General features: G+C 41.6%; 1 protein-coding gene across 2 annotated transcripts in view; it reads right to left on the minus strand.

Annotated features, from left to right (window-relative positions):
* The window catches only part of mapk8ip3 (mitogen-activated protein kinase 8 interacting protein 3), an 80,025-nt gene that overhangs the window by 59,328 nt on the left and 1,985 nt on the right, over nucleotides 1–18,712 (minus strand). For both annotated transcript variants that reach the window (XM_084438841.1, XM_084438840.1), the window contains exons 2-5: nucleotides 4,409–4,529; nucleotides 4,005–4,075; nucleotides 3,076–3,167; nucleotides 82–105 (exon numbers count right to left, since the gene is read on the minus strand). In XM_084438841.1, coding sequence (XP_084294967.1) covers nucleotides 82–105; nucleotides 3,076–3,167; nucleotides 4,005–4,075; nucleotides 4,409–4,529 — 308 coding nt within the window. The remainder of the gene's footprint in view (nucleotides 1–81; nucleotides 106–3,075; nucleotides 3,168–4,004; nucleotides 4,076–4,408; nucleotides 4,530–18,712) is intronic.

The following is an 18,712-nucleotide window of genomic DNA, read 5'->3' on the forward strand; positions in this document are numbered from 1 at the left end:
ATCATCGCAGGTTGTTCTACAGGGCTTGGGGACAGAGAAAAAGGTACAGTAAAGGCAGAAAGGATTGTGGAGGAGATTTACCTTTTCCTCCATGTGTGGCGATGACTGCACACACGGCAGCAGAACCACAAAAGCACCACAACAAGAAAGGCATATAGATGCTGGTTAGAGCAATATAATAGCACACACCAAGAACAGTACACAAACTGTACACAAAACATTCACAGACACAAGCATGCATCAATAAATACAACTAATGCACATCTAATGTACTGTACAGACACCACATTTCCTATAAACACACACATGATGATGTCCATAGACAAGCACAGGTACAATACTGAAAAAAAAAAAAAACGCAACTACTAGCTGCAATATTGTAGACGTCTAGACAGACAGACAGATAGATAGATAGATAGATAGATAGATACTTTATTTATCACCTGGAAAATTGTTGATCAGACACAATGTAATCTGACACATTCCATTAGTCTGCACACCTACTGTGAATAGCCACTAAGGCACTGGCTGAGGGTACAGTGAAAACCACAAATCTGGTATAAAAAACAACATCTTCAAAATCAATTTTCATCAGTAGGCTAAATATTTGGGTTTGTCTGGATAAGCCAGTCAGCGATTCTAACGAGTATTAATCATAGTCATGTAGTCCAATAATGCACGTAGAGGTACATCCACGTTATTCCAAACGTGCAGGGTAAAAAAGTGGTCATTTAGGAAAAGAGGAATATCCGCACCCTGTTTTAATGCTCCCACAGTGCTAGGGTCCAACGTTTCCACCTACAAGGTCTTCATCAGGTACATGCCATGCCAACTTCTGAGCTAAAATCTCCTCATGCATGTACTGTATCTGCTCAACTATGCACATGTTCATACCAAGTCTAGCTTAAAACATAAACCAGCTGTGAGGGAGGTGTCTCTCAATGGGTCAATATTCATTTGGTTGTTTGAGCCATAACATGAAAAGAATGAAGTATCAAATAAAAAGCCCTACAGATATCACTCATTTAATTCTTTGCACTCAGAGCAGCGACAAAGAATTACAGTACACATGCAGCGTTGCACACTGTCATGACTGTCTTTTTATTAGGCGTTGCACACTAACTGGCATCATTGAACATGCAACCTCAAAAGGCAGCAGAGAAACATTTTCTCTCCCAGGCTGACACTGAAAGACTAATGCATGCTTTTACCAGTAGCAGGCTGGATTACTGTAAAGCTCTCCTATCTGGTCTACCAAAGAAAGCTATTAGTCAACTTCAAATAGTAAAAAATGCTGCAGCACGTGTCCTCACTAAGACCAGAAGGAGGACACACATCACACCAGTCTCCCAATCACTACACTGGTTACCTGTCAGTTTTAGAATAGATTTTAACATTATTTTATTAGTTTACAAAGCACTTCAGTCATGCCTCAATACATGTCAGGCATGCTTTTACGATATACACCAAGTAGGTCCCTGAGGTCCTCTGGCACTGAACTTTTAACTATCCCTGGAACCAAGACCAAGAGACATGGGGAGGCAGCCTTCAGTTTTTACACCCCCAGCATTTGGAATACTCTGCCAGAAAACCTAAGAATGGCTGAAACTGTGGGACCTTTTAAGCGTGATCTTAATACATACCATTTTAATATCACTTTTATCATGTAGTTTTACTCAATTTTCATATTCTTTTATTCTCATTTTCCATTTTTTGGTTTCTTATTTTCTATTTCTCTTTTACCATATATGTTCCGTCCTGTTCTATTTTCTTATTATACTTTTCTTAATACAAACTAATAAGCTATGTTTTTATTTATTCTGTAAAGCAATGTGTGCTACATTTGCTTGTATGAGCATGTGCTATATAAATAAAATTGACTTTGACTTAAGTAATAGACGTGTATATACATATAGCACACCTCAATGACACACGGAACGCTCAGGCACTGTTATACAGTCTGATGGCTGCTGGCACAAAGGAACGTCCGAACCGCTCCGTATTGCACCTGGGTGAGATGAGCCTGTGGCTGAAAGTGCTCCCCATCTGTCACAGCTCACTATAGAGGGGATGGGAGGGGTTGTCTAGGATAGACTTCAGTTTGTCCCTCATCCTCCTCTCTGCCACAGACTCCAGGCTGTCCAGTTGTTGCCCCATGATGGAGCCAGCCCTACTCACCAGCTTGTTCAGCTTGTTTGACTCCCCAGACTTAATGCTGCCTCCCCAGCAGGCGACGGCAAAGAACAGTACTGACTACAACAGACTGGTAGAACATCCTCAGTAGCCTGCTACAGTATACACATCAAAGGACCTGAGCCTTCTGAGGAAGAACAGTCTGCTGTCCTTTCCTGTAGACAGCTTCAGTGTTGTCAGTCCAATCTAGTTTGATAGTCCACCATCTCAACTTCCTCCCCCTTGATGGTGAAGGGGGTACCATGTGGGTGGGGGTACCAAATGATGGTACAAGATAGATTCTGGTGCTGACACAACAATAATAAATGAAGCTTCATATACAGTAGCTGCCTCTGTGTCGAGCCAAAACTCCAGTTACATCTAAACTGGAAAGTTCAAGCGGAAATGTGGGCCATATGGGACAATTTCTAGCCAAGACACAAGTCTCAAAAGGGAGAAAAACAGCAGACTGTTAATTCAGGGTAATAGTGGCAAAGTCTACATGTGATAACCTCCTAAGCAGATCAGTCGGCGCTAGCCTGGCTTTGATACAACACATAGAAGAAGTGAGTGTGTTCGGGGAGTTAGGATTGCTTAAAGGAGATCTCGTGAAAATAGTAGTAAAAGAAAACACTAAGCCATACAGTATTGCAGCACCTCACGGCATATTCATTCCACTGCTACCTAAAGTTGAAAAGGAGTTGAATGGGGGAAAATGGCATAATAGAGCATGTGATGGAGCCCACAGAATGGGTAGCGCCAGTGGTGTAGTGGTGTTGTAATATATATATTACAATATTGTTATTGCTTTCAGCAAACACTTAAGGATGTATGCAGCATTACAGTATTGTTCTTGCTTTTCAACAACAGTAGTGTTTTTGTTTCAGTAAGCACACTACTCACGTTTGTCCCCCACCCGAGACCTCGGACTGGCTGTTGCTTCCTGCCTGTTGCATTTTGGAGCGCTCGATGTGCTCCACATACGTTTGAATCATCTAAGAGGAGAGAAGATTTATAAAAAGATGAGGGAGATAGGAAAGGTGGGGGGATAAGAAAGAGGGGAAGAAAGGGGAAAAAATCTATCTTTTTGTTTTCACTCAAAATCAATGTAGCCCTCTGCAAGGTTTACATTTACATTGATATCAATAAATCTGAAACTTAAGAGCTATTTGAAAAACAAGCTAAGGAAATGATACACTACAGGTAGGAGGTTCTGGATCTTATTTGGTTGACTTTACAGGGTAATTCGCATAGCCTAGCCTCTCACATCGCAAGCCACCTGAACATTATGGAGTGGAAACCCTTACATGTCAATTTTGCTGTTTGTGGAATGGCAGACACTGCTAAGGGCTTGTCCAATGATTAGGAGATGGTCCTCTGTGTGTAACCTAGCTGGCATGACAGAGTGCAGGATACTGGGGGGTTGCTAATATAATCATACACAGGGCTGAAAATTAACACCTGCCACCGGCCAAATGCAGGTAAAAGTTCCAATTGGCGACTAGATTTCGGAAAACTATCTGAAAAAAAAAAAAAACTTGGCCGGTAGATTTTTTCATCTACAGTCCCCTTGGCAGGTGACTCACCGTAAACCAAAAAGTTAATTTTCACCCCTGATCATACACCCTAGACAAATGTAGCCAGAACTTGTATCAGCTATGAGAGCTAGCCAGCGGGACTCTCCAGCCCTCTGTCACATTATAATAGTGTATGTGTTTTTGACAGGTCAGCACTGTACTGCAGTCATACCTGTACATTTTATCTATCTGCTTGGTGTGGGCCTTCATGTTTTAAGTCTAAATAAAAGTTGGATAAATAATGGAATAGCCTACCTCTGTGTGACGCTGGTGTAGAGCGTTAAATTCCTTCTTCATGTCGGACTCACGCTCCTCCAGACGAGTAACTGCAAAACAACCATTATTCATCAGCCAGTAATAACAACACCCACAGCATAGAAACTTAATAACATATGGTTAACAAAAAGGTGTGAAATTAGAGAGTATGTTGCACACGTATTCTGTGTGTCGCTCAAAGTAAGATTCTTGTCATGTATACTCAGTGTGTGTGGTGCAGACACATAATATTGTATGATTGGCTAAAAAATAGTGCACACCTGGCTATATATATATATATGTATATATCTATTGGTTTTATGTATGTATTCACAGTGCACTTTTGCGACCCAGGTTTCAAAAGCTTCCCTGTGGGACAAATAGAATAAGAGGTCTGCACTCACTCTGGTCTGAATAGTTCTTGGTCTTGAGCTCCAACTGTTTTCCCTGCAGCTCCAGACTCTCCACATGAGTCTGCAGGTCCTTCTTTTCTGCCTCCAATGCATCCTCAAATTCAATAAATTTCTGAGGGATGAACATAGAGAGGAACATTATTCATACTGGCATCTGCTGGTGATGCCCATCATTACGACGTCAGATATGTCAAAAGTCAGGAGCTTGATAAAACATGCTCGCAAATTATTTCACACGCACAGATATTAACTGCCACTTGCACGATATAAGTCCTCGCGCACAAATTCAACAACTGAGAGTGGTTAAGGCAGCTGTGAACATAATGGAGCTGCCATGCCAAATTGCAGATCATGGGATTTCTCAAACTGAATAAATACCACACATATAAACATGCAATTGCTGAAAATCCTGTTATAAATAAAATATCTGCTAAAACATTTTTTTTTCCATGGACAAATTTAGCTACTACATATGCACACTTCACATGCATTTTAAGCTAGCTGACCTCAATCAATGATGATTCTGAGGCAAAGCAAACGTGCAAATGCTACACAGGAATGTCAAGAATTATAGCATGTCCCGTTGGTATAGCAAAGAGATTACGATTACATCACCCAGACACATTTTGACAGGGAGTAGACCAGAACTACTGCCAGACGAATTGAGTTTGCTTGCTCAACGACGCCTCCTGGCAGCTATCGTGCAACACTGAATAAGGAGGTGGTCTGGGGTGGTATGAACACACTGCTAAAACTTCCTTGCCATTGTCGTTGCTCTCACCACGTGGTAGGACAAAGTATTGCAGGCTGACTGTACCACACTCTCAGTTGTTGAATTTGTGTGCAAGGACCTATATCGTACGTGAGTTGTAGTTAATACTATCTGCACCGTCACGCTCCGCCCTGTTCCTGTGTGACTATTCCCCATTACACAGTGACTGTTCCCCAGTGTCTTTCCTTGTGACCTGTACTGTTGTTTCCTGTTTTTGTCAATTCCCCTTGTGTCTTTTCAGTTAACCCTTCACTCCCTGTCCTGGTGGGTCTGTGTGATTGTCTACACATGTCCTTCATCTTGATTAGTCTCACCTGAGTGTCAAATTTACAAGCCCTGAACATAAATTATAAAAGATGCAATAACTGACTTTTTTACATTTTTCAAAACTAATTAAAGCCACCTGATATCAGATTGTTTCATTGAACCATAGCGTCCTAACAGCATCCAACTTCAATGACTCATCCCTTCCAGTCGCCATGTCTTGTTATTCCAGCATAAATTACGGCCCTTAACTTTGCTCCGCCCCCGTGCCTTAAACTACATATTGCACACTTTAGGCCTTTAATTTGTAAACAAGTCTCTTACTGCCATCTAGTGGTAGGAAAATGCTTATTGCTGCTTTAGGGAATGTGCTCTGAGTGGTCTAGCTGTGTGTATAAGTCAAGCAATGTTTATTCACAATAATTGTTGCACCTTATCTGCTTACTGTTGGTGTATTTTGATTTCAATGCAAATCTAAACAAATCTTTGATCATTTCAGTATGAAAAAAGCTAATTTGGCTTCCCAAGTAGCCTATTGTCAGTCCCTCCAGAAAAAATCCTTGATTATGTGGGCAAAAATCCTTGATTATGCAGGCAAAAATCCTTGATTATGCAATGGAATATGCAGGGGTTTTATGTGATTTTATGCGTTGAAAATGCAGGGATTTTCTGAAGTTGCGGGAACTTGCGAATATTGCGAGAATATATGAAAAATGCAAGAACCTGTCCTGTATTTTCGTGCACACCCCACTCTAATGTTTATAGCCTACACTATTACATCTTCACATGCTTGGAATGATAGCCTACGAGAAATAACAAAACCATAGCCTATGCGAGAGCGCCTAGACCAGGTACGGTAATAGAACGGCGTCATGATTGAAGGCAGTCTTAAAACTTACAGTGATGATGAAACTTATAAACAACCATTATGCCAATGTCTGGTCTCTGTGGTCGTCCAGGTCATTTGCTATTTCCAAGTTTATCAGACCAAACATTTTGCCCATGTCTATGATCTGATGTTTATTGATTTGATCTTAATATAATAGATGCAGCTGTGCTTTAGCCTACTCTTATTTGCTATTTATTTCCTTCATTCATGATGAGAATAGCAGAGGACTTTGAACTTGATGCATTAAACATAAATTGGTGCAATTCACTAGAATGCAGGAAATGAGATGTCTGACACTCATAATCTCATGGGGGAGGACCCCCAGACCTCTGCTTGATTTGTGTTCCGTGAGCATGGGACTGCTGGCAAGGTGTCCCTTATTTTTCCCCATTGAAGGTGGCAACCCTACAAACGAGGTGAAAAATATTAAAACTTAAAGCATGAAATCAAGCGAGCTCCGCATATTCCACGTTTTTTGTGCGGAGTTCAGTGATTATCGCAGTGAAAATGCGCTCTTTCTAAAATTATGTGACCCTTGCATAATCTGCGCCTTTTGCCTGATTATGCAATGAATTATGCGATCGCATAATCACGTTTTTCTGGAGGGACTGTATTGTGCAGCCGCAGCAGCCGAAATGCTGCAGTGAAATTTTGTACTGGTGCAACTAGCTAAAACAGTTAATGGCACCAGCACATTAGCAACCAGTGGGAAATGTTAGTCTGGAGCCCTGCACCAAAGGCCTGTGCATAATTTTCAAAGCTGTTCACAATGGAGCTTTTTTCCAGGGGTACTGCAGTGCTACATAATCTTAAATCTGTAATCCTCAGTCTGCCAAAATGCTCTTGACGCCACTTAGGCTACATACACAATAACTGACCTCAAATGCCGTACAGAAGCAGTACTTGGACAATAGTAGACGTGCTAATTCAAATCCAAATTCAACATGTTAGTAGATTTGACTAACTACGTTGAATGCACTCATTGTAAGTCGCTTTGGATAAAAGCGCCTGCTTAATGACTGTAATGTAATGTAAAATCCCTGACAAGCCCCCTCACCTAACCTAGGCTTTTCTCATGTCATTAGCCATGCTGCTCTCATACATATGGCGGCTACATTTATTATTATTATTAGAAATTGTAATTTCTAAGGAGCCTCTGCTCTGAGCGGAGAGAATGAAAGTTTGTCTTTTGCTGAGAGGAAACACAAGTAATCTTTTCAATCCTGCTGATTCAATTGCAGGAATCCACTGGATCCAGAATCTTGATGGTTTTCAAGATACAGGCTACAAGCTGGTAATTCATAAGGTAGCGGTCAAGGTGTATCTGATAAGGTAGTGTCTGTGTCAGATTAGGTAGGTAGATAGGTAAGTACTTGATTCTGGGGGGAAACTCCACACTGTTACAGGAGCAGTATACAAAGGACATCAAAGAGATTAGCCATCCTCACAGTGTTTGAGTACTATCAGCAGGCCCGCATTAAGGCACCCATGGGCCCCGGGGCTAAGCATTTTCCTAGCCCCCCCCCCAGTAACAGTACCCTCACCACCACCAGCAACACCACCCCCGCCACTGCTACCAACACACACACACAATTTCACTATATTGTAACAATCTCTGCAACGCAGCATATTGTATTATTAATTTGCTTATTATTTGAGCCAAGTTTCATATTTATAAGTCAAAATTTACAATTCTACTCTTAAGCCAGGCGCACACACTCCGGTCCAGCAACTCAACATCCACACTCTAGCGCCAACATCACTCTGAACTAATGACGCAGGCACGCTCCCTTTAACCCCCCTCCCTCACCAACACAAGCCCTGAGCATCAATAACAAAAACCTATTCATCACATACAACCTGGCTGCACGCATCATTCTGTCCACTCACAAGTAGAGCAAGCATAAGATAGCCTACTGATCAATAGAAACGCGCAGGTAGGCTAATAATGCCTTAGGTTTAAATTTGATTTGCATTCAATGCATTCTTACCTTTAAAAAGGCTTCTTCCTGGCTTTACGCCTGGCAAAGTTCCTAATTAGAGCGGCAAAGTGCTCTAAGAATGTCATTTTCCAAAGACATCAATGTCAAGTGGTTGAGTCTTTCTTGTCCCATTGTAGAGCGCAGTCTGTTTTTGAGGTCTGAGTTTTGAAAAGGAGCGCTCTCGAGAGGCATTGGATACAGGCAGAGTTAAGTAAATCCTTAAGGCTATATCCATGTTTGGAAATACTGAAGACAGGTCCATCTTTCTTATTAATCTGAATGGTATTTCTTTTGAAGCATTGCAGCAGATGAATTTAGCTAAAGCATTCGCTACATTTTCAAAAACGAGTAAAGCTATGCTAGCTATAGAGCATAGCCCTGTTGCACAGCCAGGCAGGTAGCTAGCTACTTTGACAGGGCATCCATCGTAGGCGTAGCCTACATCGGTGTAATTAATAGCTTTGATTACGGCCCTGTCACAATGGAGTAGAACGTTAATCAACCTTATTAATTAAACTTGTCATTCTCGTTTACAAGCTCAAAATATCTGGTGTGCAAAAGGCCTAGTTTGCTTGTGGCTGATGTTGCCCGTCTCCTCAGCTCTAACTGCCGGCGACTCATCGGCCAATGTTGACGCAGGGTCTTCGTCCTCAGGCCCAGCACTTGCAGCTACTTTGAAATACCCCGTTAACTTTGGGATTTTTGTCAGTAAATGTGTTTCCCTTTCTAATGTATCTCTTTGTTTTTTTACGTTTAGTCGACCCACTTTCACTTTTCTTTGAGTTTCCATTGACATCTTTGGCTATATTATGTTGTCTCTCAAGTCGAAGTCGCTCACAAAACTTCACTCAAGCAGCCAGTCAAATCACCAGCTAATCAAATCACGGTATGTAAATACTCCAGTCACAGAGCCAATCAAATCGGCAATCGAATCGCGCTTATATTAGCGGAGTTTGAACTTGAGCCACTTCGAGTCCGCTCCAATGAACGCAGGACGCCCGTAGCGGGCTGTGCAGCGGAAAGGGCCCACAGCGGGCTGTGGGCCCTTTACGCCGTTGGGCCCCGGGGCTGAAGCCCCGGTAAGCCCGTGCATTAAATCGGGCTTGACTATCAGTCGTCACAATACAGTTGTTTGAGTAATGGGTATGAAAGGGAATGTAGACAATATTAACCCTGTTCTTCTTAGACCCTTCTTTCTGGATCTTTCACTCACCCTCTCTCTCCCTCCCTCCCTCCCTCCCTCCCTCTCTCTCTCTCTCTCCCTCCCCATAGGTCTAAGCCATGAGTTCTGACGAGAAGACTACTGAGCCAGAAGAGGAAAGACTACAGAGTTGGGAACTAGAATCTACAACGTTATCAGAGGACATAGCATAAATGGTTTCAGAATAACACTATGAAAGTAAATATAGCTGCAAGCAGCAATGTGGGGGCCAAGCAGGATGCGCGACCAGCGCGTCAAAGACAACAAGTAAAAAACACACCATAGCCACATTCGAATCCCTACCGCAGTTTTGAAAATCGGGCATACGGTTCAGAATAAACGCATTTCCAACTTTGGAAATGGGTCAGGGGTCACGAGACTGTCCCGGATGAGTGTGCCTAATGTGGTTATGATACATCAAAATGTTACTGAGATATGACCACACTTCCTGTTTGGCGGCTTGGATGCCGAATTCGCTTGGCTGTAGCTAGCGAACACCTTCGACAATCGAAAATCCCTGTAATACTTTTGTGGACATTGGTCTAGAGAATGTGTACAGCCAGTTTCATGTAGATTGGTGAAAATCCCTAGGAGAAGATACATTTTAAGTGTTTTACAAAAATGGCAGGAAATCCAATTTTTGGAAAATGACATCATAGGGTGCGATGAACTCGGCATGAGCCAGGGATTCCAACGGTACCTCATTTTTGAAAATCGGTCACACAGGTCAAAAGTTGTGTGCCTAAACGCATTTCCAACTTTGACTTGTGGTGGCGCTAGAGGGTTCGAGCTGTCGCGATGACACTTGCTGACAGGGGTCATGGGATTGTTCCCAATGAGTGTGCCAAATTAGGTTTTGATACTTCACACCGTTGCAAAGATAGAATACCACTTCCTGTTTGCCAGCTTCGCCACCGAATTTGATTGGCTGTAACGAGCGAACGCAATGGACAATCAAAAATCCCTTTAAGTTTCCTATAGACAGTGGTCTAGAGATGACACCCACCGAGTTTTGTGCAGATTGGTGAAGATTCCTAGGAGGAGATACATTTTAAGTGTTTTTCACAAAATCCAAAATGGCGGAAAATCCAATGGTGATAACTGATGTCATAGAGTGCCTTGAACTCGGCTTGAGCCAAGGAATCCAATGGTACATCATTTTTTTAAATCGGGCCGACGGGTCAAAAGTTGCGTGCCTAAATGCACCTCCAACTTTGACACGTTGGTGGCATTAGAGTGCGAGGTGTGGACATGAGACTTGGTGGGGGCGGTCAGGGCACTGTCCCGAATGAGTGTGCTAATTTTCACAACTTTTTACCATACGGTTCTATGGGCTGTCATAGACTCCCATGGCAGAAGAAGAATAAGATAGAAGAAAGAAATAAGAAAAGGTACAAGAACAATGGGTGCCTGCGCAGCTTCGCTGCTTGGCTCCCAATTACCTTCACTCCAGCGACAGCACAGGGCAAGAGGTAATGTTTTCGGTGCTGTGTGTTTATTTATTAGTTTATTTGTTAGCAGGATTATGCACAAACTACCAGACCGATGAAACTCGGTGGAAGGGTGTAGCATGGTCCAACTTAGTAAGTAATAAGTAAGACCAGCTCTGTGGCCTTGTGGTTAGAGTGTCCGCTGGGAGGTTGGGGGTTCAATCCCTGGCCGAGTCATACCAAAGACTATAAAAAAGGTACCCAATGCCTCCCTGTTTGGCACTCAGCATCAAGGGTAGGATTGGGGGTAAGTCCGACATGGTCCATCTTAGAACCCATAAAATTTGGAGCGTATCCCAATCACGGAGCGAAATGAAATGAAAACAAAACTTAGAACAAAGTCAGCTCTCTATGTGGGGGCCCTAGAGACGCAGGGTTTGGACTGGGGTGTATGTGGGGAGAGCCCCGAGTGCACCCAACTGCCTGTTGCTGGCTGCGACCCGAGGGGGGCACCACAGAGCCGCCCAAACACAGACGACCATTTACCGGCAGTAATTTTTTTTACTTGGCTCATGAGCAACCCCCCCCCCCCATTTATAGTCAAAGGAGGGGGGGGGGGGTTGAAACAGCCATATCTCGACGTGGGAAGGTCACAGAGACACGGAGTTTGGACTGGCATGAAGATCTCAACACATCTCGCAGCTTGCACGCATGTGAAACGCATTCATAGGCGGAAGTTGATGGATGTGCTCTCCAAGCACCATTTCTAGTTTCATATGCTATCAAATATACTAATAATTTACTAAGCACATACTGATTGATGCAATCATAGAGATGTGTTTGCAGTAACAATATGTCATGTAGGCTAAAGACCCTACCCACACCACATGCGCACACACTCACAAAATATATCATGTCCTAATGTACCTTTTGGTACTACTGCAATGTCAGCCACCCTTAGCTGGGTGTGGGGGACAGGCCTACATTTCAGAAATTGCAGACCAACAGGAGCCCCAATATATACCTATGTTCATATCTTATCCATAGACAGTAATGTTTCACTTGAAAGCCTGGTAACTCAGAAGCTGTCCTGCTGTTCATCTTTCCCAGGATTCTAGGAGCTTGTTGTTTCAATTTGGCCTTGAAATTCTCACTCTCTTCATCCCTCTGCATCTTTGTCTCATTTATTCTCATTCTTCATCTGTCTATTCATCTCCTTGCATCTGTCTCCCCCTGGGCGAGTCGCTATCTTTCTCCTTCTATGTGCATCTCTGCATTTCCACATTGTTTTTGTCTCTCCACCTCCCTATTGCTCTCTTCCTCTCCATCTCTCTTCATAAACAAGAATCAGGTTACAACTGCAGACTTCCTCTGTGCAGTATTGATTTCTCATGATGCCCCACCCCTTTCACTCATAATCCCCCACTCCATTACTGTCTTAGAACAAAATTGCTCTGCCTATTTGTCATGTTCAAATTCACCCCTTTACATAACCATTCTACGCTTCTTCGAAGTTCCATCTTCTTGACTACAGTCAATAGCATTGCATAATAACATGTATGGTGTAACATGTTGCAAAACTAACCAAAAAGCCACCTGTGGGTGCTTGCCACAATTCATTTTTCCCATAACATAGCCATAAGGGGGCGGCTGTAGCTCAGTTGGTAGAGCGGGTCGTTCAGTGATCGAAGGGTCAGTGGTTCGAATCCCAGCTCCGACTGTCCACATGTCGAAGTGTCCTTGAGCAAGACACCTAACCCCAAATTGCTCCCAATGAGCAGGTTAGCACCTTGCATGGCAGCTACCGCCATTGGTGTGTGAATGTGTGTGTGAATGGGTGAATGAGAGGCCATTGTAAAGCGCTTTGAGTGCCGCTAAGGTGGAAAAGCGCTATATAAGTGTAGTCCATTTACCATTTACCATAAGGACATTTTGCTTTGTACATAAAAACTATGCTTGTTGTCTATTATTATAGTCTATCATACTCTGAATCCTTTGATTTAGCTGCAGATGGTCGGACATTCTCAAATGCAGGAAAGGCATAACTGCATCTGCTTTGTGTTGCCATGATGCAGGCAAAAAACTGACTGGTGCACACTGCATATTTGCAAGACAAATGAGTCATTTGTGCAGTTTTCTGGATTTCCAGAATTGAAAGAAATAGTCCATGAACCAGTAGGGTTGGTCATTGCCATCTGAGACTAATAATGCACATAGTGATTTTTGGCAAGGTATACATCTCTAGAGTTATAAAATGTGTGATAGCATTGCACCAGTGGTAGCTTTATGTGTGCTGCCATGTATTGTATAATACTACCCTGAAATAAAAATTTCTGAGAAGTGGCCAGTATAAAGTACAATACGTATATTCAACCTAGTGGCATTTTTTCACTAGTGATCCCAAACATTGAAATTTGTCACAATGACAACTGAGTTCAATCACTTTTAATCAAATATTGTTATAAAATTCTACATTGAAAACTGGTAATTGGTGGTTCTTGCAGTACAGTGCCCAATTTTAGTAGAGCAAATCTTTTTCTTTCTTTTTTTTTTTGAAAATTATTTCTGTTGTTTATTTTGGGAAAAGTCAATAAAATGGCACATGCATCTGTAGATATGCATCACATGCGTCACATATATCTATTACTATATATCTAGTAATACACATGCTGTATATGGGTCAATGACGTACTGTACATACCCCCCCGCCTCTCTCTCTCTCTCTCTCTCTCTCTCTCTCTCTCTCTCTCTCTATATATATATATATATATATATATATATATATGTATATATGTGTGTGTGTGTGTGTGTGTTACCCCACCACCCAAAAGGTAAGAAGCCTAATTTGGAGAGATTTCTTGAGTTTTATCAATGTCATGATATTTTCCATATTGTTACTGACGGATAGACTCCTACTACAATTATAGGAATAAGTGTATAATATAAGGTTTCTGAACAAGATAATTACTTTATCACTGTAATTTCTCGATTATACCAATTGTATGGATTGTATGCACATATAAGGGTATCAAACACTGGTAGTCCACAACTTGTGCTACTTAGGCACTGGATGTTTAATTTATCTCTCATTGTAAGTCACATTGGCTAAAAGCATCTGCTTAGTGACGGTAATGTAATGTAATGGTTCCGTCTGGTAGGATGCAAACAGGGAGAGTGCAGAGCCTGTGACGCTTTTCTCCCCGAGGGTGAAGAGGAGGATTTGCTGGTCTAATGTGTGAGTATCAAGACGGAGAGAGAGTTTGCTCTCGCAAGATTGGTGAAGACGACCACAAGCCACAGCATATATCATGTCATTACTATGACTGAACTAGAGCAGTGACCCCTCAGTGTTTGAGTCTTGGTGCCATGATTTCTTTTCAGCAGTCCAATAAGAAGCTGTTCTAGTCGATTTGTTATGGAGATATAAGCACTACCTTTCACTCACATCAGATGGACAGAATGTCTCCTGTCTAATGATTGATCTGATATTAAGTCTGATCTATGATCTCGTTGAAATTGCTTGACTTGGGCCTCCAAATTTCTCTCTAAGTGCAGTTTTAAAACGAAAATGTATTAGTGTGTAGTGTCGCCTAGATGGTGATAAAATGCTATTCATAACATTTTATTCATTCTTTAGGTTATGTACAGGGGAAACTTTTGTTACACCTTTCATATAAACAGAGGTACATCTTGTACTAAATAGTCACTGTTGTCACTGCCAACATTTATAGAGATAATAATTTTAACAACTTTTCAGAAAAACATTGTGTGAGCTATATTCCCACCGATTTTCAAAGAGAAAGGGTCAATAATAAGAGAGAACCATCAGTTTGAAGCAGAATGCCTCAAACCTCTTTACTATGTATAATTTTGAAAAGTGTGTTTTGGCATGGGGTTATAGATTGAGTGAGAACACACAGAAAGCTACCACAGCTGCAATGCTATCACATATTTTCTAGCACTAGTGCTGTATACCTTGCCAAAAATCACTATGAGAAATATTCCCCCTAGATGGCAATGGTGGCCCAAATTTGCTGGCAATGGTCCTGCCTCACGGATTACAGGGGCACATAAAATGACATTTAAAACATTTAATATATTCATACATTCATGAAGAAAATATAATGTTTCTACTCCATCCCCACAAAGGAACATGCATCATGGGTGGGAGACATGTTTACTGTTTACATCTGGCTTGTTTACGGAGATACTCTAACATCTGAATACCACTGCTACACCATTCATTTCATTAAACAAAATAACAAAACATTAACTAAATGTTTAGAGATGCACCGATCCACTTCTTTTCAGTTCCGATCCGATTCCAATACCAGAACCGGTACCAGAATTTGATTATCTGCCGATACCGATCCGATACCAATACCAGTGGTCTTTCTTCTTGAATAATTATTATCATTAACATACACTTTATACACTTTGCACACAGCATATTCTTACTGTATTGCTACTACTGCATTGGACTGTTATTATTATTATTATTAGGATATCTTGTATCTTGCTGTTGAGGAGCCCAAAAATAATTTTACTTATCAATTTTACCCAACATATGGCTACTTGTTTATTGGATGTAGGCCTACCAATGGAAGAATCCTTGAATCCTACTTAGTCTAGGCTATATATTCATTTTCTCATATCAGCACCCACTTTCATCAAATAATACATAAATTATAGCCTAAAATATAAGCTTGGGATGAGACCCCCTGTCTGCTCTGCTCTCCTGTCACTCACTCCTCATGTGCAACAGTGGGTCTCAGCCTTAGTCGAGAGCAACTGCGTCATATTTCACACTATGACATGACAAGAGTAAGGAGAGGGAGAAATGGCTCAAGTTTACAGACTGCCTCATTAATCTTATTAGGTCCCCTATTAGCATTGGGTTTAAATCCCAAATATTGTCAAATAGGAGCATTTGCTTTTGGAAATCCTCCGCAACCGTCTAGTGTAACCAACTCGAGCAACGCATGCAACTTGACTTTTGCTTTCACTCATGAAACGTTCTTTACAAAGTATTTTTTTTAAATGTCAGGATAACGTTTGCTTTGCTTTCCTTAATATCATTGGTTGAATGTTGTCTGGTCCTATCCATCCTCCGCTCCCTGAGATGCCCAGACATGCAGGTGATGCCCAAACAAATGTTGGCTCAAGCACTCAGTACTGGAGGAAAAATATCTTATCTGTCCTTCTAGCTAGCTAGTAAACCCATTGCAGACTATAGGACAAGGCATGCTTAATAGCAATCAATAAAAAATAAAGATGAATATGATTGGTTTACATCTCATTGTCTATTTGGGAAATTGTCATTGCCAGCTAGCTAGCATTAACTTAGCTAGCTAACAAGCAGTAACAATCCCATCTAAACATAAATGAGCAGTTCTGGATCTCTGTCTGTCCACATTTTGCTGTGGTGGCAGGCAATGTGCGCACACACACGCTATACAGTAGATTGTATAGAGAGTTATTAAGCACACACATCAACACCGTGCACTGGAGCAGTGAAGAAAGAGGTGAGTCTGTTATGTAGTTTAGTTGTGAAACCACAGACGTGTGTGTGTGTATTTGTGTCCGTAGAACATTTTTGCTGTAACGCTGCATTTCTGTGAAAAAGAAAACTAAACTTAACTTGCAATTATTGTTAGTCGCTTTGGATAAAAGCGTCTGCTAAATGACTGTCATATAATGTAATGTAACTTGCTTCAGTAGATTTCCCATGCCTGACAAACATGCTTCGCGACTTAGTTTGTTTTCAACAATCATACAAACATATGAGCAGGAGTCCCAAGAACAGTGAGATGGCTGGATTTTTTAGACATATTACCGAACGGGCCTACCGGGCCAAGGGGCCCAAGAGCTCAGGGGGCCCTTTCTTGTCGCATAGTTAAAGGGCTTAGTCATTCATGTCAATAACAAGTCACAAGAAAGAAACAATCATGTTAATTTTTAAATGAGTGTTTATCTGTAGTACTTTAGAGGGGCTGAGTACTCCATGCAATATGGGCCCTTCAACTGTTTTGGGTCCATAGTTGAGAAATCCAAAAAGCAAGTCCTCCCCACTAGGTCCCTCGAGTCAAAACCGAGCTGTCTAAAGCTGCTTTTATTGTGAGATTTCTCTTATTATCTTCAAATTGGATTTGGATGTCGTCTCATTGGGCAAATTCATAAAGGCGGTAAATGAAATGGGTGGAGGGGCCCTTGTCTGTGCCCAGGGGCCCATCATTTCATAATCCGTCTATGGCTTGGAGATACATCTAAGGTACAACTTAAGTACTGCAAGCTACACTATTATGCAGTTGTAGACACAACATGATCCTGAGAAGAAGGGAAAGAAAGGAATTTAATGTGGCTATAAGATGGACAATTAAATGTGACTAAAACTAGAAAATGGTGCTCAGAGAGCACAGTCGTCCACCCATGAATGCATTTCATGGCTTTTGGAAGATTTTGATTTGCGGCCTTTCCTCTAAGGACACTCTCTGGCCAGTCCTCTTCTCAGAGGGGTGTGTGTGAGAGTGCATTTGCCTCCACCCCACGCCTTGTGTGTAGTTGCTAGTCAAGTTGATTTTATTTCTGTAATCTGTGGTTTCTGTGCACCTGTACTCCATTGCTGTGGTATTGTCTTTTTTGCTAGTATGATCCAAATTGTCACCTTTTTAGACCTGCAGAGATGTTTTAATACCATGTTGTTGCTATCCCTTCTACAGTATCTTCCATTTGGTATCACATCACAGTATGATGGTACATACACCTGATGTTAGGTCATGTGATATTCGAGTGGTGTTGCATCTTACTCTGATTTATATAAACTATATATATGTACATACTTTTACACTTTTGGGGTCTTATTAGGGGGCCAAGCACGAAAGTGCAAAGCACCCTATTGTAATTGGTAGTTTCTCTATTATTATCATTCTGCAATGGAAGTCTATGGCAGCCCCTATAACCAACTGGTCACTTTTTACAAAACTTTGCACAGTGGTAGAGGATCATGCTCTGTTCGACGTAGAGCGCAGGGGCGCCCCCAAGGGGTGGCCGGTGCCACCCTTATAAAAAAGCTGGCCACCCCATTGGCCACCCCTCCTGAAAATCTAAATTTTTATTTTATTTTTGAATGAAACTAACATGCATATAATATTACTAGGCTCTGTTAATATATGAATGCCAGAATCTTTCAAAAACTAATAATAAAACACAATATTTTAATCAGGCGCACACATAGGGCACCACGCTTCGCGTGGTCCTACACCTTTCCTACTGAGCGCGGTCAATTTGATGTAGCAAGACAGGCACGCCAGCAAGCACACTGCTGCACTCTTGGCGCATGGACAGCATTACAAAAGAAGAATAGGATCGGTAAGTAAATTATTATACAACAATTACTCTGTTTACAATTAAAATAATTGTTTTCAGCTAACTGCTTTTGATGGATCAAAATACTAGGCTGGTTAACGTTGCATGCAGCATGTGAGCATAGTTTTTCAGTGCTTAAGTTAATTAAAACTATGTTAAGAACCACAATGAGTGATGAGCGCTTGGGTAATTTGGGGGTACTAAGTGTGGAGACAAAAAGAGCAAAGGCCATAAATCTTGATGCTTTTGTGGATGTGTTTGCAAAAAGACAACAAGAGGTGAATCAAGCTGCAACTGTATTTTGTTTTAATTCTGATTTTATTTGAGCTTGTCTGGACTGTTTAACGCAAGCAAGCTACATCAAGGTGTCTTGTAATTGGATTGGAGAGATC

Source organism: Borostomias antarcticus (genome assembly GCF_949987555.1).
Source record: "Borostomias antarcticus genome assembly, chromosome: 5".
In the NCBI taxonomy this organism is placed as follows: domain Eukaryota; kingdom Metazoa; phylum Chordata; class Actinopteri; order Stomiiformes; family Stomiidae; genus Borostomias; species Borostomias antarcticus.